The sequence below is a fragment of the Pyrus communis genome, chromosome 15 (assembly GCF_963583255.1).
Source record: "Pyrus communis chromosome 15, drPyrComm1.1, whole genome shotgun sequence".
Taxonomy (NCBI): Eukaryota; Viridiplantae; Streptophyta; class Magnoliopsida; order Rosales; family Rosaceae; genus Pyrus; species Pyrus communis.
Genome location: NC_084817.1, coordinates 16,803,895 through 16,829,594, shown reverse-complemented (window position 1 = coordinate 16,829,594; position 25,700 = coordinate 16,803,895). Strand labels below are relative to the sequence as shown.

Sequence of the window (25,700 nt, the reverse complement as noted above, 5' to 3'; positions counted from 1 at the left end):
CGCCACATACCAACGAGCCATGAATATGATCTTCCATGACTTAATCGGTACAATCGTCGAAGTTTATATTGATGATGTGGTCGTAAAATCTAAACGCCGTTAAACACACCTGGACGATCTGCGGCAAGCGTTCCTTCGCATGCGCCAGAACAACCTCAAAATGAACCCGGCCAAGTGTGTTTTCGGTGTTTCAGCCGGTAATTTCCTAGGATTTTTTGTGCACCACCGCGGCATCGAGGTCGACGAAAATAAAGCCAGCGCCATCATTAGCGCCCCACCTCCGACGACAAAGAAACAGCTCCAGTCGTTACTCGGGCAGATAAATTTCCTCCGTCGTTTCATCGCCAATTCGGCCGGTAAAATGAAGGCATTCTCTACGCTCTTGAAACTTAAGGATACCGACAAATTTGAATGGCGCGAAGAGCATCAAACTGCATTTACGCAAATCAAGGTAGCCCTTTCCACTCCACCTGTGCTCGTTCCACCTCGTTGCAACAAACCTCTTAAATTATACATTTCAGCAGCCGCTGAATCCATTGGTTGTCTCCTCGCGCAAGATAACAATGTAGGACGTAAACAAGCGATCTTTTATCTTAGCCGAAATTTGAATTCACCAGAGCTCAATTACTCACCGATCGAAAAACTTTGCTTAGCTTTGTTTTTCGCCGCATCCAAGCTTCGGCATTATATGCTCCCTTCAGTCACGCAAGTCATCGCCCAAACGGATGTAATTCGATACATGCTCACTCGGCCCATTGTCAAAGGCCGAATCGGGAAGTGGACGCTCGCGTTATCCGAGTTCAGCCTTCAGTATGTACCCCAAAAGGCCGTTAAGGGGCAAGCTCTCGCCGATTTCTTGGCCCAACATCCTTCCCCCTATGGTTCTGAGGAAGGCGACGTCGACATCGGTTTAGTCACCACACGCGATAACCATTGGACTATGCATTTTGATAGTTCCAGTACTTCGACCTCAGCGGGTGTCGGTATCGCTATTCAGTCGCCTGACCACTGCCGATGGTATTTTTCTCTCAAGTTAGATTTCAGCTGCACCAATAATCAGGCCGAATATGAAGCCCTCATTATCGGCCTCCACGTTTTACATGATCTACGGGCCCCCCGCGTCCTCGTCCTTGGTGATTCCGAACTTGTGATTAACCAGCTGAACAACATGTTTCGTTGCATGAGTTGTACTTTAGCTCCCTATCACATGGTCGCCACCTACCTGGCCGAGTCGTTCGAACGGATCACATTTGAACACATTTCACGTGTCCACAACACAGACGCCGATGAACTCGCCCAGATCGCCTCCGGAGCACAACTCATAGGGGGCAAACTAGGTCGAATTGTGGGAATTGCAACCACGGGTTAACGCTCGTACCCCGCCTTGATCAATCAGCAAATTCTCCAACGCGCACAAGTAATACGCACAAGGGTAATGCCACTCCCATCCCTACTAGAACGAGGAGATCCCGTAGAAGTATGTGCCGTCGAAGTAGAACCAGATGATTGGAGAAAGACGATGTTACGGTACCTCGATAACCCCAATGGGAAACGCGACCGGAGAACGAAGGTGCTCGCCATGAATTACGTGTCGTACCAAAATGAACTATACCGCAAGGGCGAGGACGGGTTACTACTATTATGCCTAGGCCCACACGAGGCTGCCCAAGCAATGGCCGAAATACATTAAGGAATTTATGGGGCACACCAGTCTGGACGAAAGATGCGCTGGTTACTCCGACGACACGGTTATTTTTGGCCCAATATTTTAAAGGATTGCATCGAATATGCACGGAGATGCGTATCATGCCAAATTCATGGACCCGTGCAGAGAGCCCCGGCCGAATTACTACACTTGGTTACTAAACCATGGCCATTCAGGGGTTGGGCAATAGACGTAATTGGCAAAATCACGCCATCATCGGGGGCAACGAAACATGCGTGGATAATTGTAGCAACTGACTATTTCACTAAGTGGGTCGAGGCAAGGTCATACGCCGAATTAACTGCTAAAGAAGTATGCAACTTCGTAGAGGAGAATATTGTGACCAGATTCGGCGTGCCAGAAACGATCATAATTGATAATGGCACTATATTTACGGCCGATAGGTTTAAGGAATACACGGCAAGATTGAATATCCGACTTGAGCAATCTACGCCGTACTACCCACAGGCAAACGGGCAGACCGAGGCAAGCAATAAAGTGTTGATCGGCATCCTTGAAAAAATGGTAAAAGAGAAACCTGGGTTGTGGCATTTGAAGTTAAATGAAGCATTATGGGCATACCGAACTTCACCCTGGTCGGCCACTGGAACTACTCCTTACGCGTTAACTTATGGACACGATGCTATGATACCGATCGAGTTGAGTATAAGCTCGTTACGAGTAATCGAGCAGAGTAATCTGTTCAGTATTGAATATAGTCAAGCAATGCGACAAGGATTAGAAGACTTAGAAGAAAGTCAAATCGACGCGGGTAACTTATTCATTGCGCAAAAGAAAATTGCCGAGCGAGCGTATAACCAGCGTGTAAGACAAAAAACGTTTGGCGAAGGAGAATTGGTTTGGCAAACTGTGTTGCCTGTTGGGATTAAATACCCCAGATTTGGTAAGTGGTCGCCGAATTGGGAAGGGCCATTCATCGTTCACAAAGTCCTCGGCAAGGGGACATATCATTTAAGAGATCGGACGGGTTCAGTTCACAAATTGCCGATTAATGGAAAGTTTTTAAAGAAGTACTATCCAATTACATGGGAAATGCAAGAGTAAGACCATTATATTGATAGCAAAACGACCATTGTATTGATAGCAAAATAACCATTGTATTGATAACAAAAGAATCATTACAAGAGAACAAATACAATGATTAAATTCCTAAGGGGTCGAGGGGAGGAAAGTCTCAAGGGCAGCTTTTAGCTCCAGCCACTTCGCTTCGCCCAGGATGATCTCAGCCTGCCTGGTCTTCTTGTTGAACTGCAACTGCTGGACATGCCGTGCACCAGCAGTGAAGGCCATCAGCCGAGCCTTGTTGGCCTCGAAGTCCTTCTTAAGCTCGGCAGCAGCAGCAGACCTTTGCCGTTGAAGGTCAGAAATTTGACGCTGGAGGTCAGAAATCTAGCGATCAAACTCGGTTAGCTTCGCCTTCTTAGCTTTGATTGCCTCCATCTCAGCTCGACCGGCCTCTTGCGCGACCTTGGCAGCCTTCAAGTCATCCTCGGCTTGAAGGGCTCGCTCGAAGATGTAGAAGTGTTGCCGAGTCCGCTCCAGGAGGTCGGTGAGAAAAGAGATATTCTCCGTGCTCAGGTGACCACTGCTGGCAAGGTCATTGAGACACTCTCCAACGGAGTCAAGGTCCTTGCATCGGAGAGCTTGGGAGGCAGTCAGAGACAAGACTTCGTGCAGCTTCACGAAGACTTCGGCCTCGGGCACGGCGCCCGCTGGATCGGCAGGAGCAGCAGAAGAACCGGCCTCCCCGGTCGTACTCTGAAGAAGAGTGTCGAGCTCCACTTTCCACGATGGCTACACATGAAAGGAGAACTTTGTGAAGGAAAGTAAGACGTCGTGATATAATGCATAAAGAAAAAGGGGATTGTTTTAGACCTGCCGAGAGGAGACTTCGGCCATGCCCTCTGGGTCATTTCTCGAACCCAGGGAACTTAATGGCCGAGCCCAGTGCCTTAGACCGCTACGCAATTCACGCGGCCGATGGAGGTCATCTACATTTTATGGCCACGACGGCGGCCAGGAAATGTAGACAACGCCCCTCGGCGCATAAAATTACCGATGAAATGAATGTTCGGGCACCTGACATTTAATAGTTTTTTTTTTTTAAAAAAAAACATGTGTCACGAAAAAATCAATACAAAAGAAACGAGACTTACAAAGGCCGAAGAGACTTCCTATGGAGGAATGGGAGGGTCTTCATCCTGCGGATGGATCGGCGTTTCGGCCGTGGCCTCAGGATCAGCCATAGGCCTCTTGCCACGATCCGCCGCAGGAGAACACGGTCGAGCGATCACCTCGACGACCGGAGGAGGATGGACGGGAGGAGAACTGACTGGTCGACGGCGGCGTTGCAGCGGGACTTCGTCACTCTCGCTCTCAACATCCTGAACAAAAAGAGAAAACATTTAGCATTACGACCAGAAACCTAAAGAAACAAGTGGAAGCAGAATTATACCTCCAAAACGACCGTTGGAGTCGAGGGTGCTTTGACCGGCGTAGCCGACTTCCCCACTGCAGCTGGAGCTGGAGCTGGTGCGGCGATGGGATCGGTCGTGGTCTCAGGAGGAGAGCCGGTAGGAGCAGGCGTCCCAGTAGTGTCACAAGGAACGACATGAATCTCCCGGTCGCCCTTCTTCGCCAATTTCTTGACGCGTTTAGAAGGGCGAGGGGCATCATCCTCCCGCTCGGCCTCTCGATGGGGGCGTTTAGCTGGGACCGTCCGCTCGGTGGTGAGGGTCCTCTTCGTGGGCGCTAACTTCTTCGCCCTCACCACCACGGCGACCACTTCAACCTTCCTCGACCCACGACCCCCTGAAGAGCAAAGTGATTAATAAAAAATAAAAAAAAATAAAAAAATAATAATAAAAAAGGGAAAAGAGCGGAAAGACTACCTTGGGCCGACTCCTTAGGTTGGGTCGAGGGCGCTGGTCTCGGCCGGTCGCCAAAGACTTTGCTCACCACGTCTTCGGCCGAGGCGCCGAAGAAGTCGCAGGTGTACTCGTCCCACCAGTCTCTGAAAGTATCGATGCCCAAGGATTCCGGAACGGTTGGCCGAAGACAGAACTTCTTGCACCGTTCCTGAAACTCTTGCTCCGTCGTCCGGCACTCCCTCTCGAAGGAACCAGAAAGACGTCCCCGGCTCAGGAGGGAACGAGAGATGAGAAGGGGTATGAGGCAGCCTTGGAGGTAGCCAAGCTACCGGGCAACGAAGTGGGGATGGTAGACCTCCCAACTAGCTCGGCGAGTCAGGACAAATGACCCCTAAGACTGACGGAGGCCTGCATCCTCGGCCTCGGCCCAAGTTGCCGTCAGGAGCCTGATTGAGGTAGGGTACTCCTGGCGCCGGCACACCAGGAACTCGTCGTCCAAAAGGACGTCGAGACCGAAAAAATGTTTAAGAACCTCGTCAACCCGGTGCGAAGGGGCCGGTCGAGAGGCCAATTGGGGGCCAAGGGCGGCTGAGCGCTGGAGAGCAAGGACTTTAGGCCGAAGAGTGGAAAAATAGACCTGTAGCTAGAGTTGAAACACCCAGAGGGGTCCGTTCTGGTGCGGGTCGATTTTGTTGATGGTCGTCTCGGCTAAGCAACGGAAGAGGTTGGCAAGAATAGCCGGGCTGAGCGCCAGGGAGTGACCATTAGCCAAGGCCTGGGCCACGGGCATATTCTCGACCAAGCACTTGTTCGACCTGGTACAACAAATAAATTTGTTGTACCAGTAGAAAATGAAGGCTTCATGTTCTCCCTTCCTGAGACTCTCCTCGCCCCGGCCAGCAAAATGGAGGATGAGAGTGTTGTAGTTGAAGAAGTTCTTATGAAGCTTCTGAACTTCTTCTTTTGAAGGCTCCCAATCGCCTCGGCCGAGCGTTTCGACGGCCCGCTCGTCGAAAAACGCCTTCAGGTCAAGAAGGGATGGTCATCCAGAGATAGCAACGTCGATTGGGAGGCCGGATAGAGAGGTCCCAAGGATAGCCGTGATGTCGAGGACCGTGGGGCCGAGGGGGCCGAATGGAAGGACCATAGTGTTGGTGGCCGAGCACCATAGAGTGAGGGCCGCCATAAGCAGCTCCTTGTCCATGGTAATCTCCATGGTCGAGAGCAGGATGGCATCGTAGATACCAAGGGCTTTCCACTCCTCGCCGAAGAAGGACCTCATTCGGTCCACCCAGGCGGCCCAGGCTGTGGTGGTTGAGGGCCAAGCTCCTTGAGGCCGAGCCAAACACCATTTCGACCAGTCAAACCCTTGAAGCAGGGGTGTTAGGCACTGCTCCTTGAGAAGAGTGGGGATGCACGACGGCACTGCATCTCTGAAGAGGGGGCCCATGATCTGATGAGTAGTGGCCATGTCGTTCTCGAAGCGTAGTGTTTTGATTGCGCTCCGATCGATGAAATCTTTGCACTTATTGACCTCGTCAGAAAGCTTCGAAATGAAGGAGGCCATTGGTATAGAGGAGAGGAAATGGTTTGGAAGAAGAAGATATTGCAGAAGGAGGAACTGGAAATTATTGGTTGAATGAACAGAAAAGATCAAATTGAGATTTCGGAATTTCTGAAGGCGTGAGGTGCGAATGACAGAAATGTGGGTATTTATAGGCTTTTCAGAGTGAAGATCAAACGTCTGGAATTCAAAAAAGCAATGGAATTCGAAAAGCACTGGTTCAAATTGGGGGGAAATTTAACCGGGAAAGTCTCCAATCATTTCGGATATTTCGGGAACCTGCGAAGATGGAATCGAGGAGTCGAAAATCCAGGACGCACGATTGCGTGCGGCGTCAGTTTTAATGCATTAATGAGGATAAAGCGTTTCAGTTAGTGCACGGTTTCGAGGCCCATGATTGAAAGCTTTTGAGAACGGCAGAGAATCGACACGTGGCCACGCGTCGGGGGCAACGAGGAAAGTGCAATCATGTCTCATAAATGCGCAGGAATAATGGTCATTAAGGAAGTAAAGTCCAAAAAGGCAATAAATGTTTTCACTTCTTCAAGGCCGAGGCCCGACCAAGAGTTAACAGTCGGCGACCTCAGAAGCGAGGGGGCAATGTTTGGGCCCAAAATATTATTGTTGGGCCGAACAGCAAGATGTGCTCGGCCCAAGGTAATGATAGATACTATGGGCCGAATAATAAATCCCGGGCCAGCTGGCAAGGTCGGCCAAATCCTATCCTAAGTAGTCTATATGAATAGAAAAGGTCGATGAAGTCCTGGTGCGACCAGGATTCTCGGCCGGCAAGGAATGGAGTCCCGAAAAGAAGGAAAATTCAGAATCCCAGTAGGAGTAGGTTTGTTCGAGTTAGAGGCGAAATGGGACAAGGACTCCCAATCCAAATCAGAATTGGTTTCAAGGAATGGGGCACTATAAATACAAGAAATCATGCAACAGAGCGGCCCCTTCAAATCAGCATACAAATTGCCCTGTGCAAAACCTCTCAAACACCTTGAGATTTTTCCTTTTCTTTTCCTGCCGACACACCTTCAGTTTGGATAAACAGCACTGTGGAAGCACCCGACGAGCACCTTCAGTTTGGATAAACAGCACTGCTGCCGCAGAATCAGCTGACCGAGAAGTACGTTCAGTTTGGATAAACAGCACTACGTCGAGGTCGACCGGTTATCTATCTAAGTCTCGGCCGAGAAGGGTTTTCGAACCTTTGTTGGCAGAGGTCACCTTGCTAGCCCTCCCGGCATAGTCAGGTGTTACGAATTACATTGCTCAGCGTACTGGACGCCGAGCGGTTTTATGATTGGATACTCACAAGTGAGTTTCAGGGTTCGGCATTCCGACGGCCGAACTACGTTCACCATCAAGACATACATCACGTTTGAGTACCTGTGCCCATATAGTTTGATCTCGATTCGACGTGCTTATACTCTTACGAATATAATCACAGTGACCGAATCAGGCTCCGACGATTTGTGAACTCCGCAGAATTAGCAGCCTTGTCTTCAGGCTGTAGAACCCAGAGACCGAGAACGTTCCTTCCTCGGTCGCAATCGCAAGATAGAGAAGTCAACGACGCGCTCAAAGCTACATCAACAAATTTTACTCCTCGGCCAAGCTCGGCCGACGAGTTGGCACGCCCCGCATTCGACCGAATGACGTAGTTAGCTTATTAGTTACTCGGCTTGCGCGCCACGTAGGTTTTGTAATTTTTAGAGTCAACACATGTACATAACAGTATTTTGCAGCTAATTGTTTTTATGTATTTGTTGCATAAGGTAACAAAGCAATGGCAATTTACAAGACAAGAACTACACCAAAAAATCAAGCATTTAAGTTGCATCATGCTTGGAACATCCTCAAGGATTACCCGAGGTGGGGAACCAATGCGAACCAACAATGTGGATGATTATTTCATAGTGAAGCCCCACCCCTAAATGATGTCAATGAAGGTGTGAATTTTGCCGACAATGAAGGTGTCGAACAAATGACCCCAACTTCTTCTTTTGCAAGGACCCTGGGTAGAGATAAGTAAAAGTAAGCAAAGAGAAAAAGGAAAGTCCCAAGATCCAATACGTGCACAATTTGCTAGCGAAATGGTAAGATTGAACGAAAACCATATCTCTTGGCAAGAAGAATCGGCCCAAATGCGTTTGGCCATGAAGGAAGAAGGGGATAGGGAGCAAGAAAGGTTCGAAGTTAATTTGATGATGGAGGACCTCGACAAATACACTCTAGAGAGGAAGAAATACTTACGTGGTAAGCAAAATGACATTTTACGAAGGAGTATATTTCAAGATGATGATTCATCTCAAGACTATCACCCAGGTCCATCACCAAGTCAAGATGGTGGATATCATTATTAAGTTTATGTAATTTATGAGTTTTCGATTGTATTAAGTTTATGTGGTTTATTAAATGTAGTTTGTATTAAGTTTATGTGATTTATCATGATTTTCATGTATTGATTTAGTGATTTTTCAAAATTTATCAGAATTTAAATATTTTTAGCTTAAAATGTTCATATAATTAATTTAGGATAGTCTACATAATTTATTTATTTTTTTTAAAAAAAAAAGTTAATTTAAAAAAAATTAACCTTAATTTATTCTTTGATAATCTCGGGCTAAAATTTTAGGCCAGAAGGGTTGGAGCAGAAAAGCTGTTTCTGGGCTAAATATTTTTAGGTTTTAGCTCACCATTGAAGATGGTCTAAGAAAGAAGTTCAATAAAATACAAGGTTAAGGGTGGGCACGGTGCAGTTCGGTGCGGTTCCACCCCTAAATTGGAACCAGAACTGGAAAATATCAACAGTTCGGTTTGGTGTGGTTCTGCTTAAATTTAAACTAGAACCTTACGGTTCAGTCTACACTGGTTTGGATTCAGTTCTTACTGATTTACAGTTCCGAATACTAAATTATTTGAACACCAAATCATCATACATTTAAATACATCTTCCAAAACTAAAAAATCTTCTAAAACTGATTATATAAAGTTGCATACAACACAACAGCAACAAGCAAAAAGACATATTCAAAGTGAGGACTAGTAACGTTACATGATGTGATCTTTCAAGTATCCTGAACATAAATTAAAAGTGATTTCTTTCCCACCAGCCTACTCAAGTGGGAAAAGAGGAAGTTTTGCATTAAGATATGAGCATAAAAGCACATACATAGGACAAAAGGTTGGCTCCAACACCGCCTTATCAAATATCAGAAAGATAACATCCTGCAATTCAAATTGAACCCTCAAGCTCATCGGCAGGAAAGTAATAGCTCAGTATGGAGTAAGAAGTTTTGAAAGACATTTAGTTAATACAAACCTTTAAAATATCTGGAGTGGTAATTCCAGAATCAATCAGTTGGGCCTTGAGAATGTCAAACTTCTCTGGGGTCAATTTTTTCAATATACTGCAGAAAAATTAGAACAATGTCATAAGATAATTAGATAGAACAAGTAGTTGCACAAAAAAAAAATTATTCTAGCTTATATTAAATTGCAGCCTTTTGCAACATGTGCGTGTGTATAATTTATTTATTTATTATTAATAAAGCGGTTCGGTTCTGTTCCGGCCGGTTCTTGATCATTCGAAAACGGAACCGGTTTGAACGGTTCGGTTCGGTTTTTGACTCAAAGTTGACTTTTTCCGGTCAACACGGTACTTTTTGGTTTTTTTTCATACAATTCGATGCGGTTTTGCGGTTTGACGGTTTTTATGCTCACCCCTACACAAGGTAGTTAGGGGCATGCGGAGTAACTACCCTTCTCCCAAACTGGGACTCCTTTTCACCACATTTCTTCCTTCTGTACGAGCCACGGCAAGAATCATGTTCACTGCTTCTGCATCTCCAACTCCAACAGGAACTTCCACACCTTTATTCACATTTTCTTCATATGTATTCTCTACAAACGACAAGTATGCACATTTCCCTTTCAAAGCCCTTGAATTTTAGGCACGAAGCGCATTCTGAGGCTGATCGTCTGGATTCACCGGGCACCCATATATTAATTTGTTGAAAACAGCTCTTTTGCCTATTTGTATTTCTACAATCATACTTACCAATATGCAAATCACTAAACAGGACAGGCAGGACGACTTTGCTTAAGACCGGAATGTTACCCCCACTCAAACCCAAGAACTAAACTCAAGTCATTGATCATTCCTGCAATCCAATTTCTAATGAATCAAGATAACATTTCGTTCCGATATAAATAGTCAATATCTGTTCTTCCACTGAAAGCGGGGATGATTGAGATAATTTAAGCAACTCATGGCTATGCATGACTTCTTTTAAGCTAACCTTCCTTCTTCACCAATCAGTTAATATTCTAGAAGAGAAAGATTGATTGAATTATCAAAAATTTGGAACGTGAAGTTCAATTAGATCCACTTTTTTGGGAAGGTATAGGGATTAATATAATCAATTAGAATAATTTATGATTCTCTTGGCTAGGCCAATAAAATGAAGTTTCAATGCTCCGTTTTAAAAAAAAAAAAAAAGGATAATAAATCTATTTATTATTACTATTTTTCTTTTTCAATTACTCCCGATGAAATATAAAATAGAGTAGAATATTGGATGTTTCTCTATTTGTCAATCTTTATGACTTGCTACTACAGAACCACGGTAAAAAAGATCGAGAAAAATCAATCATTCACAACCATTAGTGAAGGATTCCTTTTCTTTGTTCTTGTTCTTCCTTGTTCTTACATGGAAGACTCTTCTTGTGGTTGAGCACAAGGAATGACACTATCAATCTGGACAGAGTCACATTATAGTAATAAACTTACAGAATAATGGTATTATCTTTTGTTGATAAACAATGGGTCAAAAACTGATAAACATGAACTATTTCTAGCACTGCAAACTAGAACGGTTTCTGGATTAGCAGTTTGACACTATTTCTATTTGCACTCAAGACACTTTCCTTTATTGGGCTAGTTGAGACATGTTTTTCATTAGGCAGTGATGGGCTTAGCTAACGTGACGGCGTATGACTGGTAATTGGGTTGTATTTGACGGTAGGATGTGTGTCTTGAGGCATCAAACTGTCAGCTCATATCCTGCTTGAGTGATGCATCAAGATTGTGAGCATGATGGGTTTCTATTTTGGCTACCTGTGAAATTGTAATCAGTAATTGCAAATTGAAACGCCTATAAATGCACTATTCTTAGAAATGCACTATTTCTAAAAGTGCAAACATGAACTATTTATGAAACTAAAACTACAAATCAGTCATTATTTATTGAAATGCAGAGTGACATGACTTGATTATAGGTTATTACCTTAATTGGTTTTCCAATGAAGTTGTAACCCAACTCAAACATATCCAACAAAACTCGCACATCCTGGATTTAGCGTTTAGAAGGCAGATTAAACAATACATTAGTCTACGTTGAAAGAATGGATAGCTCAATTGATTAAGAAAATTTTACTCTAGCATCCTATGTCTTATGTTCAGTTACGCCCTCCCTACAACACTTCTGACACTTTCGGGCCGTGGCAGCCTCGAGTGTAATCAAGGCACCAATGCCTTAAACCACTAGCCCCAGTCGTGGTGCCGATGCCATGACACTGGCAAGGCCCACATCTCTGCCATACAAGTCACGAACAGCATAAGCGCAAAGGATGACTGTAATGGCAACAATTGAAGCATACGAGTATAGAACACTGTAACCTGAGTAGTATTTACCAGAGTTATGTGAAGTGCGGTAAAAAGGTCCTAAAAACACTACCAAAAATTACCTACGACACCAACTTTCGATGCACTCAAGTTAAACAATATTTTGCCAAAGAAACACACAACTCACCATATCAATAATTCTGAGAAGATTCTCATGCTTGAAATTATCATCAGGACTCACTCACATCCTTTTACATAGATCAAACAGGCACATCAATTCTTAAGATCAGGCATCAAAAAAGCGCAAAATACAGTCGATTATTGCGTATATCATAGTGTTTCTCTCCCTGTTCATGATCTATCTACAATAACATACCAATTATCATTCCTAAAAAGTTTCGAGGCACAATGAAAATGATGCACAAGACATCATGTTGATATGCTCTTCCCCCATTTAACCACAGCAGGAACCACAGGCGGGTACAGCACCTGAGAGTTCAACAGAAAGCAGTATTAACGAGAATTAAAAAGAAAAGAAAATCAAACAATGAAGAGAGAGAGAGAGAGATGATGATGATGATAATTAACTTACTATGGTCAATTCCACGGACATTGTCTAGTCCGCGAGGTGGCCCGCGTGGACGGCCACCATATGGCCCTCCAGGGCCTCCGGGGCCACCGCCATCCCATTTCTTTCCAGAAGCAGATCCTTTTTTGTAAGCATCGGACTTTTCCATCTATACAATTAAATATTACGAGCATAAGTTTCTAGTAGACAAAATTAATTTGATACTTCCAAAAGTAAGATACTGTTTTACAGAGCAGAGAACAGGACGACTCTTATTCTTACCGAGAACATTGTAGCAAAAAACACGCCTATCAAGTTGACAATGGCCCAGAAGAAATCAGTTATCGTCTTGAGTCGCCAAATGGATCGCTTGGATTTCACAACACCTAAACAAACAAGTATGCAAATTACCACCTGGTCAGCTCCATAATCATGACACAAGAGTATCAATCGTCTAACATTTCCCAACATCGTTTAGATATAGGATATTTGTTATTATCAAATATAAAAACTGGGAAACACACAAAACACCTAATTCCCGATGCCACCTAATTGCATTATCCGACTAAAATTAGTAACCCAGTCTCAACAATAGATCATGCATATGATAATTTCAATTTTATCGGACTGGGCTAAAAAATCATTGCTGTCTCTTGGACTGTGGTTTCTCGTGGCCACTACATATTAGAACAATAGGTGTAGGTGCTACTTAGCCCTAAATTAGTAGAAGCAGCTGAGCTCGCAACTAACCAAGCAAACATGGATCAGTAAACCAGCTAAGTCACGCTCATTAAGGAGCATTAAGGATCAGTGCTTCCAACAATACAAGTCATATTGTAACGCGGTAACGCGGTTAAGGACAGACAGAGAGCTTGTTTCATAATATTTTCAATGAAGGACTTGAAATAAGTACTTCTTTGGGTGAGTTGAGTAACACAGAAGAGTGCAGTGGTGGAACCGACGACATACGAAGTGTGGAAAGTCTTGGAGAGTCGGGTATAGCATGGCTCACAAACCTTTTCAATAAGATTTTGATAACAAAAAAGATGCCAAATGAGTGGCGGAAAAGCACATTGGTGCCAATCTACAAGAATAAGGGAGACAAATAAAATGCATGAAACATAAGGGTATTAAGTTAATGAGACATACAATGAAGCTTTGGGAGAGAGAATGAGCATAGACAATCAATTCGGGTTCATGCCAGGATAGTTGACTACGGAGACATACAAAATTGCATCAACACGTGCAAAAAAAGTGTAGCGGAGATGAAAATGCTTTGTTGGATGTGTGGCCACATGAGAAATGACAGGATTAAGAATCAGGATATTCGAGGTAAGGTAGGAGTGACCGCAATTAAAAATAAGATGAGAGAAAAGCAGTTAAGGGTGGTTTGAACATGTAAGCACAAGGGCTATAGATGCTCTGGTTTGAAAATGTGACTATGAGACAAAGGCTACGGCAAAAGGGGTAAAGGAAAACCTGAGAAATTTTGAAAAGAGACTCTAAAAGAGACATGGAGTACTTAAACTGGGCAGAAAGGCGTACTAAGATTCTTATAGCCGACCCCACTTAGTGGAATGAGGCTTTGTTTGTTGTTGTTTTTGTGGTAAAATAATGTTGGTTTCATTGGATTGAACCTTGGAATGGAATGCTGGTTATTTGAATACATGGAATGTCCCGTCCCCAAAAATAATGCATAATGTCAATTACATTCCTCATTGATTTTCAATTTTCATGCTTTACCAGTTAACTCTCGTCAAGTTTCAATTTTAGTTCAATTTCATCATTCACAACTTGATTTCATTTCATAAACCAAACACTACCCAAAGCAGAGATACGGCATTAAGGCCCAAAAGAAACTTGACAACATAGAAAGCAAAAAATACCCCCTACTCAAAATCCAACATAGGCATAAATAACATGAAAGATAGATAGGTCCTGCATAGGAATTTTCCAAAAAGCAATAGAACATTTCATATCGAATTTTAAAAACAAAATGGTCATTTTCAAGCCGAGCTCATCTTCACTTGCCATCCATAATATTCATAGTAGAACCAAAAAAAGCATAGCCAAAGAAACAAATAGAAACGCCATAAAAATCACACAAATGTTCTTTATGCTAGCCCTTCAAACAAGTTGGAGCACATCTAATTGACTAATTGTCATTGTTAGCTACGCAAAACACAAACTCGTTAACAAGGCAAGTATCGCAAATTATAGAAAATAAAAATCCCCTTCAAAAGAAGACACAAACAACAAAATTGAACCCCTAATTACAACATTGAAAAATCAAGAAATTAGGATCCCAAATTAAACAAAAAACCCATGTTCCAAAACCTCCCAAATGATCATCTGTATCAAGATTAATAGTACAAAAGAATTACCAAAATAAATTAAAAGAAAAAAAACAGATTTCGTCCTGATAATTTCAGAAAATTAAAGCTAAAAAACAAAGATTGACAAACTTGGAACCCGGAGAGCTATTCATAAGAAACACATAATTTAACGATATTTGCTGATCAAACCGCAATTTCAAATCTAGCAACAAACCCTAGCTTCCGAAATCGATAAAATTACCCAACATTTGCAAAATAAATTTACGAAATTACAATAAAGGCGCAGAGAGAGAACCTCGCTCGACGTACGCCATGGAGATCAGAATCCAAAATCTAGAGTCGTCGAAGCTCTTCTTCTTTGAACGGATCCTGCAATTTATATTTGTTTACTTTTTGGTTGGAAAATTCAGCAATTTATATAACCCAATTATTTTTTGCCTTCACCAATTTTAGTATTTTACAAGTCATCTCAATTTTCATTGGCTGCAGGAACGTCAGTTTTGAGGTATTATGTACGTGGCACGGATTTATTGGTTGAGACTTGGGTGTTAAACGTGGCCTCGTTACGACTCATATTAAACGATTTCTCAGTCAAATGATAATTTGTCCGATATATAAATTTTTGTTTACGTGTAGAGCTTGTTTGAATGTGTTTTTAAAATGTCTAAAAGTATTTTTAGTTAAATTGATTTTGAGTACCAAAACACCAGATATGTGTTTCTTGCATAAAACACTTAAAGTGCTTTTTCAAGATCCAATTGAATTTTTATTAAGAATTGGTATCAAAATCATTTTCACCAAAAGTATTTTCAATCATTTTAAAAACACATCCAAACGACATGTATTAATTAATAGGGTTGTCATGCAACAGTGAATTTGTTCCATATATATGGCTCTAAAGTGCTAACATGATATTAAGAGCCATTTGGCTAAATGGCATTTTTAGTATTTAAAACATCTCTAATGAACGATAGAAAATCCTGATATGTATGTTCATTTTATACTTTGTAGTCGAAAAGTTTTCTTTGTATATGGTATGTAAATACTCATTTTGACCAGAATATATTAATGTATTAATAAAAATGAGTATACATTGATTGTTGCATATTCTTTATCAATATACAATAGTTTCGACCGAGAATGGGCTAATCCGAGTTGGAAAAACACAATCCTCTGCCCACTAATGATCCCTCAGGCCTGTGGGCTTTCAGTCCAAGAAAGGGTTGATAAGACCGAGTCTTCACGAAAGTGGAACTATGAAAGGATTACATTCAGATGTGGTTCGGTTGAGTCTTAAGTAATCTAAAATTGTCAATGATTAGAATGAATGCGAATTATTCTACGGATCATAATTCATTCTTGATCAAATAAGAATGAACTAATCGCACAAAGCGATTAAGTTTAGAATTCTAGTTGGAATCAAAGAGGTCGAGACAGGATGATGATGAAGTTTTGTCTAAGAAAGGAATTAAAGAGATAAAGGGAGAGAGTATTAAGGTAAATGCAAAGCAACCACAGTCCTTTCAGAACTCCACCTAGGCATGCTTATTTATCATGAAAATCATCCTTATAAATTATAAATAGAAGAGATTCTGCTATATGAAAAGTCTCCTCAACTTAAAAAACAATATAAATGTTCTACGCGAAAACCTCGCTCTACAAGAAAACCTTCTCACACCCCCAGTAAAAACACTAACTATCATCACCCTCATGTCAATACATCTTTAGTGTGAATAAGTAAACAACACTTTCTTGACAACCAGTGATACCTTCAGTTTGGATGCATAAATTGCACTGAAGTCGTAAAATCAAGCATCATAGGAGCAACTTCAGTTTGGACAAGTAAACAATATTTCTCCTAGGTTGGTTGGTTATCTATCCATGTCTCAATGGCGCAAAAAGTTTCTAATTCTTTCGCCTAAAAAGGTCACCACCATCACATTTATTCTACTCATCCGACCAAGCTCGATTGCGAGTTGGCACCTACATTCACAAGAAGAACATAGTTAGATCTAGTTACTCGATATGCGTGCTACATTGGCTTCGTATTTTTAGGGTCAACATTTTGGCATGCTCAATGAGACCAGTGCTATGATAATTACGAAATTCATAACCATCGAAACTTGCTTTTCCAAGAAGAAAATGGTGATGGGGCAATCATCTGCAAATTAGGCGCCTGCAAAGTAAGGTCACGAGGTAACCAAACACTTAGGCATCGTTTGATATGTCGTAGAACTCACCAGATAAGACTAATAATATGAAGCCATGTCTTTGGTGTCCATATTAAATAGTCTCTCGATCAAATATTCCAACCCCACTTGTTTTATATACGGTAAGCACCCGATTACTTAGGGGGTGTACTCAAATTAAGATTTTAAAGGATATAAAAAGCGATAGATTTGATAGGATTTAAGAAAATTAAAGACTCCTACAAAATTCATATGGATTTTAAAGAATTTGAATGGATTGTGGTGGAAGGATTTGAAATCATAGAGGGTGAGGTTGGATTCTTTTTACTCTTGGATATATATACTTTTTACTCTTAAGTCCCCACAAAATCCGCAACTTATTGAAATCCTCCAAAATCTTAATTTTTTTAATACACTTAGATTTTGATGGATTTTAAAATACTATAAAATCTTTTAATTGATTACACTTGGATTTGAATGGATTTTAAAATCTTTTAATTGACTATACTTAGATTTGAATGGATTTTAAAATCTTTTAATTGATTACACCTAGATTTGAATGGATTCTAAAATGCTTTAAAATTCTTTAATTGACTACAACGTGATTTTAAATTTATTTAGTCGAGTCTCGCTCTCCCTGCCTCTCGCGCTTGCTCTCTCATTAGAATCCCAGGTTCGTCTTCTCTTACTCTTTCTTCTACTTCGTCTTAATCCCAGGTTCTTCTTCTCCTACTCCTCCTCCTCCTCCTTCTTCCCAGGTTCCGCCCGCTCCTTCTATTCTTCCCTTCTCCTTCTATTTTTACTGCAATTTTCTTTCAATTGATTGAATCTAGTTATTGTTTTCTTTCTAAATTTGCAACTGATTTATATAATTTTGTGTCTTAATTAGAATTTTCGAATTTTAGGGTTTATTGTTGGGTTTGAAATTTAGGGTTTGTTGTAAGTCAAGATCTGAACCATTTGTTACAACATCCAACTGAATCATCCATAGTAATAACAAATGATTATGAATGTCGAACATGAATGTCAAAGTTTGTATAGTTTTGTTGCATTGTATAATATCCCTCTGTTTCAGCTAAAAGCAGATTGTGATTCTGAATTCAAGTTTGAACTTCCAACGTTGTCCACAGAACACAAAACACATTAATTTCACCATTTTATGTCGCCCATTCTGAAGACTAGGAAATTCTAATTCTTAAATCCACATTAGTGATCTTTATAAGGGAAAAATATACTTCAATACATCAAAATTAGACAGCAAGATAATTAGCCAATAACCATATATTCATGGCCAGACAGCAAGATAATTAGACAATAACCATGTATTCTTGTATCCTACGAATGTTTAATCTTGTTTACATCCTTGCTTTAACTGGCTAACAATCATGTCTTCTTGTATCCTTCTTGTGTCATTACTTACATATATCCAATGATTTATTTATTTGCCAACATCTAATAAAGTTATTTTATATTTTCACTAGGCATGGATGAAAGAAAGATTGTGGCTGCTTCATTGATAAGTTGTGGTACTTGAATAGTGTGACTTGGTTGATGATGTGGTTTATGATCAATCATAATTCTGCTAGAAGGCGGAATCGGAAACTTGCACTTAGAAATTACACATTTGTCAAGAGAATGGTAGTGTCAGCCTATTTAGACAATATAATAGGACATGATGATGTTCACTGTGTGAACCAAATCAGATGCTTAGTGACCACGGTAAGAGTCGAATTGGATGGTGTAGTGACAATGGAAGAACGAGTTTGCATGTTTTTGCATATATTTGCACATCATGTAAAGAATCGCACAATTGGGAGTGGGTTCTGTCTGTCCGGGAGACCATAAGTAGGTATTTCAATTCAATTTTAAATTGAGTGTTAAATCTACATGGTAGACTTTTGAAAGTGTGAGAACCCGTTCCTAATGCCTACCTAGATCCTAAATGGAGTTGGTTGGATAGCTTGGTTAAGATGCGCCACATGTGAAGTCAAACGGCCACATGCGCTCCACGTCACCCATTGTGTTGTCCACGTGTTAGGCTGGAAAATTCACCACATGTGAGGGGGCGTGTTGAGAATAATCTCACATTGATAGAAAGAGCGACCTTGCATGAGCTTATAAGTAAGTTGGGCTACTATTGCAAAATGGTTTTATGGTGGAACCTCAATTTCCTTTACTAACATGGTGAATAACCAAATTCCAACTTAAATGAAATCTTTAGGATGGATGAATGTAATTTAGGAGGCTTAATGAAATGACATCAATTGATCAAATGGTGGACTTTAGAATTGACAGAGATCATGAATTCTCACTATTTCTTGTATTCATGAACCAAATCAAGTCAATGGGATATTTTATTCAAGAATGTTATATAAAACTCTATTGAATTTCTACTACTTGCTATGGTGCAGTGATATTCTCTCCACTTGTAAGTGAATGATCTTGGGTTTGAATCTCGTAAATAGTAAGGTCAATACCAATTTTATTCACCAGCATCCTACTTTCACGCAATTCCCATAAACATGGTTCAATTATCAATCAATATGTCACAATCAAGGTTTCTTGTAAGAAGAACTAGTTAATAATGGAAACTTCCTTAATGGTTCACTCATAATAGAAAATTTCCTGTAAGATGAACTAATAAGTCTTAGAACTTCTGCATGACACATAAGATGTTCGTTGATGATGAAAAATATCTATTACAAAAGAAGTAATTAATATTCCCAAGAATACGACCAAGTGAAAGATATTGCTTATGTATGCAGTACAATGATTGTTCAGCAAAAGGAACCCCATAGGACCCAGTGTCCTTGTTTAGGATATGTATTGTTCTTTGTCCTAGGAGTCGAGGACTCCTCAGTCACAGGTCACAACCAGTAATTGGATGCACCAAACAATTTGGTGAAGCAGTTTGTAGGACATTGATAGCCCATCTGTCCATATCCTCACATGCTTCCAATATTTTACTTTCTGTTTCCCAGTCCCATATGTCCTTGAATTTGGAGTTTCTACCTCCTGAGATAAAATTTAATTTACCGCAACAGTAAGATCCCAAACCAACAAGGTCATTTGAAAGTAACGAAGCGAAAAAGAAAAAAAAACCGTTGGTAAAAGGAAATAATTTTTAGCTCAAGATTTAGAACAACTGCATAGGATGCATCATCATCATCAACGAACATCTTATATGTAGCCGTCGGAAACATGTACATACCTCCCGGGGGAAGGACAACAGGGGCTTCTGACTCATTAACTTGCAGAGGAAGATATTGTTTCATGACCGAAAGTGCTGTTTCAATGTCAAGATAGCCTACGTCCACCATCCTCTTCAATACTCTGGCTTGGAAAGTTTTTCCTCTATGACATAGTAGAAGTTTGCTTTAACTTGTATTAAACTACTGACCGGAAAACAAATTGCAATACTTTGCAGTTGTGGAGCTACCATGGGTAGTAGCACAAAGAACAAAGCTAAGAACCAAAACAATAACAGAAATGACAAACCTGGAAGGATCTCTGAGTGGCGATCGAAGTTCTGGGGCAGGTATTAATCCGGCAAGCATTGAGGACTCCCCCAAACTTAGACAAGATGGATGCTTACCAAAATAAAATGCAGATGCTGATTCAACACCATAAATTCCATGTCCCCAGTATACCTGTCATACACCCTGGCTCTGTTATGTATAATGTGCGGTCCGGATTCAGTAATATCTGTACAATGTATCTATGTGTAACGTACTCTATATGCATATGTATTTCTCATGAAGTGCCTTGCACATTCGTCACTAGTAATCTCTTCACATGTACAGATCTCTTTCCTACCTAGCATACGACAACCCAACCAAAAACGGACCTCACCAAAATTGCACCTAATAACCAACCATCTGGACTTGCAGTGAGTTCAAAAGTAGTACAGAGAAATGCCATCCCTGATAGATAGATAAACTTGTATACTTACGGATAAAGAATATTAAACACAATTAATATATAGGCATGTCAGAGATATATGTTCAGTGATCCGATAAATGACAAGTATGTCTGACCTTACTCATATAGCAGCTCAATATTTCCCCCTTTGACATTGTCCTCTCCAATGCTAGTGACAACACCATCTCAACCAATTTTCTTGAGAATGTGCGTTCATTTTTAAGGAAAGTATTTTTCACCAGCTGCCATGTGAGATTAGAACAAGAAGAATATACAGAATCATTAGTCGAGAAAGTAAACGACAGTCGAATCATATGAATACCGAAAACCAAATGAATTCTTCTTAGTTATAAAGGGTGTTCAATCATAACAAATATCAAAAGAAACCTTCTAGTTCTTACAATGTAAATCACAAACAGGCAAATAGTGAGCAGAGGAAAGATGAGGTTTGTTAATAGAAAATATAAATACCATGAGTGAAATTGCACAATCATATCTCTGACTGCATAACAAACCAAGTGAGAAGAAAACTCAGGCAAACAGGTGGGGAAAATTAGCATATCATAAATAACATTTATGGCAACATACTAAATAGAAAGGATACATCTTATTTCCATACAATTAACTCTTATTACTTACTCAAACAACTCTTTACACAAACCGCACAAATAACAGTCATTCGCAGACTTTGGACCTTGTGGAATGTAAGAACAAACATTTGATTCCCGTTCACAATTCAACTATACACAAGCTGCTTAACTAAAACACTATCTTGGGCCTGAAACCTGCTGTGAAGAGACGTAAGAGAAGAAAGTACGCGAGTCCATTGTTGCTGTTGAAGCATACGCTTCTGGATACAACACTCTCTCATTTTGATCAGTTCCCTCATCTATCATAGAAGCCTCAGTGAACCCACGCCCAATAAAGCGCAAGAAATTCAGTGATTCCAAATTTGGCTGACCTAAAGGGATCCCACCTTCCAGCATGCCAACAACCGTATTCATACTCGGCCTGAGTGTTGGATCCTCCTGAACACAGCACAATGCAACACGCACAAACTTCTCCACTTCTTCACTTGTCACCCGTCCCTCCAATCTCAAGTCAACAAGCTCCAAGTACCTCCCCTGCTCATGCATCTCCAGTGCAAATAGAGGAAAATAAACAAGTAATGACACAGATGATGATGATGACTGACCGCCACCACTCCCACTGTTATTCAGGCTATGGCTTTGCAGTCGTAATGTATTTTTCCTTCCACTCACAAGTTCAAGAAGTACCATTCCAAAACTATAGACATCAGCTTTTTCCGAGATTGCAGAATTAGTTAGCCATTCTGGTGCAAGATAACCCCGCGTGCCTCTCATAGTTGTAAACAGACTAGACTGTTCAGGAGTTAAAAGCTTTGAAAGACCAAAATCTGAGATCTTTGCCTGAAATTGGTCATGCAAGAGAATGTTCTCTGGCTTGACATCACAGTGGATTATCTTCTGTTCGCATCCACTGTGCAGGTATGCAAGCCCACGTGCTGTCCCTAGTGCTATGTCAAGCCTCTCTTGCCATTCTAAGACTGGTCCAGTGCCAAAAAGACTCCGGTCAAGTGAGCCACGATTCATATACTCATAAACCAGAAGGCGTTGTCTCCCTTGGGCACAAAACCCTTTCAATTTGACCAAATTGGCATGGTGAATATTACCAATTATTGCAATCTCGGTGCAGAAATCCTTTTTCCCTTGAACACCTAAATTCATTATCTTCTTTACAGCCACAACAGTTTTATCAGGTAGAACAGCCTTATACACGGCACCAAACCCACCTGAACCGATCAGGGTCTTGAAACCATCTGTAGCCACTTCAAGTTCTTCAAGATCAAACCTCCTAGGTAAACCGGGGATGTAGAAAGCATCCATATCTCCTGAGGAAAGTGACCCAAAATGCCCCAATTTTATGTCTCTTTTCTTTGACTGTCCCCGTCTTCCCCACAAGAGGAAACCTAGAGCTACCAACAGAAAGAACCCACTGAATGGCAAAAGCACCAGAGCAACTACAGGAAACTTTTTTCTACTAGGATTCTTATTATCACTGAAGTTTGATGGAGTAGATCCAACAAGAGCTTTGATGTAGCCCAACCGGTCATTTTGAGCACTTTCACTCACAAAAATGGAACCCAAAACATCTTTAAGTGTATAGCAAGAACCAGATGAATTTCCATAGAAAATTCCCAAGCAAGAGCAGTCTTTTGAGCAGAGATCTTGACAGGTTGACAAATTGACACCATATCTTACAGGATCAAAGAAAATATTGGAAAAATAATCCGTACCGTAGTCAAGCCTGAAATATGAGACGGCTGGTGAATTTAATTGACTACCATTATCGGTTGAGTTGCAAGGAACCGGCAATGAATAAGAACCACTTGGCACACAACCACCTGTATCTTGTGAACCTACAAGGAAGTTTGCAGGGCATGAACAACTATGGGTGGTGGATGCAGTACACAAACCAAGTCTGCCACAAACGGATGGAATTTGACAATCACCAGTTGGCGCAACAAATTCTTGCTTCCAGTCTGTACCAGAAAAACTTTGGACAATGAATTTGCCAGAGGAATCCAACTTGGCAATACGAAAGTCAGAGGGTGACAAGAGCACATGAATCACAACCACTGTTCCATTACGACCAAGCAGTTGAAGACCTGTTCCGTTAATGGCCATGTATTCCACTATAGCGTTTGAGTTTGTATAAGCAGTTGTATCCATTGACAATTTCCAATATGTCTGTCCATGCCATTGCAGTATTGCATCAGAACCACTTAGTACGAGCTTGTAATCACCAGTTGAAAAATTCGATAGAGTACTGGACAGAAAAGACCCAACTGGTAAGTGTTGCCCATACACAATCGTATCCCTTGGGTTTTGAAAACTTTCCCAAAGGGAATGATTGAACTGATCAAGAAGGATAAGATTACCCATTTCATTCAGCAATAATGCAGAAACTGATGACTTGAATTGTGGAGTTGACCATACAGGATTACCATCGTCATCTGAGATGCTAATACCTTTAGCCGTAAGATTCATCTCAGCAGAAGCCGAGATGGAAGCATCACGATTAGCAGTCCAGATGAAGGTGTTGGATGCCGTATGGATGATGCACAAATAGAAGTTATGTTGATTAGCATCCGTATTGACAATAGCAGCTTTAAATGTTCCATTTCGAGAGGACAAGAAGGCACCGGCATTGTCAATGAAGTGGAAGTAAGAAGCTGAGAAGTCCGGGTATATGAACTCTGAGAAAGAACCACCGGAGACGAGAATAAAGAGAAGAAAAGGTAGGAAAACGGTACGGATGAATAAGAAGGACCCCATGCAGGGGTTGGACGGAATGAAGAGCGAAAACAAATAGAGGGTTTGACAAAGGTTTGTTTTGTTGAGGCTGGAAATGGTCTATTCTGGCTATCTCCATGCCTTTTGTCCAATTCTGCTTCTGGGTTTTACACTGGCGTTGACTCTCCCTCTCTCTCTCTCTCTCTCTCTCTCTCTCTCAACATGTCTCTCTCCACCCACTTGTTCCTAACTGGTAGACAAAATAGATAAAAATCATTTATTCGGTGCCAAGATCAGCTGGGTTTGCAATATATTAAAATCTCAGTGCCGGCCAAACCTCAGCAGGTCCTTATCTAAACTAAGAAGATTGGCGTGTCGTGCATTAACATAATTTTTATATCCTTACCATTTTCACACAATTAGCATTCCAAATTTCTATATTTTATACTCTTCTTACTTCAAAATAAATAAAACACCGCGCATGCCATTACAAGCTGTAATAAAGAGTTCGTGCCAATGTGACACCAGAAGGTAAAAAACCATTATTTTTATTCTAACTTGATTGTTCTTTATATAACTATTCCGTTTTCAGACCATGCATTCACGAATCACAACCATCAATCATGCTTTATAAAATATTGTCTACACATACATAACAAATTAATAAAGAAGAACAAAAGGAACCATTTTCTAAAGGGAAAATAGCTACAATAAACAATACATTTGGTTTGCCGATCATTTCCCGTAACTTCGATACATTATTTATATATCAGATGACACAACAATGACATATCGACGACATATTATTATATATCGAAGACACAACAGTGACATGATAACAACATAATGATGATACACAATAAACACATCATTTTTGAAACCAAATATCAAAATATGCTTATTGTAGCTAATAAAAAAGGAGTTAAAAAAATATATTTCTTTGAGTAAAAACGTCGAACACATGCTGTGCGTAAAACGTTCAACAAAGTTGTACCTGCTGGGTAATCGTGCTGCCGCCGCCTAAGGCCGAAAATGACACCACTGCACGAGCAATCCCAACTGGGTCGATCCCAAAATGCCTAAAGAACCTCCTGTCCTCGTAAGCAACAACGGCTTGCCACACATGCGGAGGGTAGGCACTGGTTCTGGCTTCAGCTTTGGGAGCAAACGCCACGAGGCCCTGCCATCGGCGAGGAAACTCCGGCAATAGGACGGCGGAGAAGAGGCGCAGGCAGAGAAGGGCAAGAGAGAAGGCAAATAGGACAAGAATTTCGAGAACGAATTGGGGTTGTGAGGGGCTCGAAGACGAGCTGTGGGAACGCGGGAGGTGCGAGTTCACTCGGCCGAACAGTGAGTTTGAGTGAGTTGGAGGTCGAAGAGTGAGGTGGGGGAGTGGAGTACTGGGAAATGGAGGTGGGTTTGTGTTGGCTTGTGGATTTGGGTGATTGGTTTTCAGGAATTGGAATGGTTTGGTTGAGAGGAGAAGACGATGAGCAGGATTCAAGGTCGTATTCATCGGTTCGGTAATACAGTTGAGATGATGTGATTTTTTATTCTATTCCCTCTTTTTTTCCTTCGGG

At 41.3% G+C, this 25,700-nt stretch overlaps 3 protein-coding genes across 3 annotated transcripts; all 3 read right to left on the bottom strand.

Annotated features, from left to right (window-relative positions):
* Positions 1–11,980: 11,980 nt before the first annotated feature.
* On the bottom strand, positions 11,981–15,131 carry LOC137718217 (uncharacterized). Its single transcript, XM_068457722.1, has 4 exons — positions 14,989–15,131; positions 12,640–12,743; positions 12,382–12,526; positions 11,981–12,278 (listed from the first exon to the last, which is right to left on the bottom strand). The coding sequence occupies exons 1-4, from the start codon at positions 15,005–15,007 to the stop codon at positions 12,244–12,246; spliced, it is 303 nt and encodes a 100-aa protein (XP_068313823.1). The 5' UTR covers positions 15,008–15,131; the 3' UTR covers positions 11,981–12,243.
* A 4,396-nt stretch (positions 15,132–19,527) lies between these two features.
* LOC137718290 (uncharacterized) lies at positions 19,528–25,651 on the bottom strand. The gene is made up of 5 exons (XM_068457807.1): positions 25,115–25,651; positions 20,920–21,045; positions 20,381–20,532; positions 20,094–20,236; positions 19,528–19,897 (listed from the first exon to the last, which is right to left on the bottom strand). Exons 1-5 carry the CDS (start codon positions 25,634–25,636, stop codon positions 19,743–19,745), a joined length of 1,098 nt encoding a protein of 365 aa, XP_068313908.1. The 5' UTR covers positions 25,637–25,651; the 3' UTR covers positions 19,528–19,742.
* Positions 21,059–24,316, bottom strand: LOC137718289 (G-type lectin S-receptor-like serine/threonine-protein kinase At5g35370). The gene has a single exon (XM_068457806.1). It carries the CDS (start codon positions 24,160–24,162, stop codon positions 21,571–21,573), a length of 2,592 nt encoding a protein of 863 aa, XP_068313907.1. The 5' UTR covers positions 24,163–24,316; the 3' UTR covers positions 21,059–21,570.
* Positions 25,652–25,700: the final 49 nt, after the last annotated feature.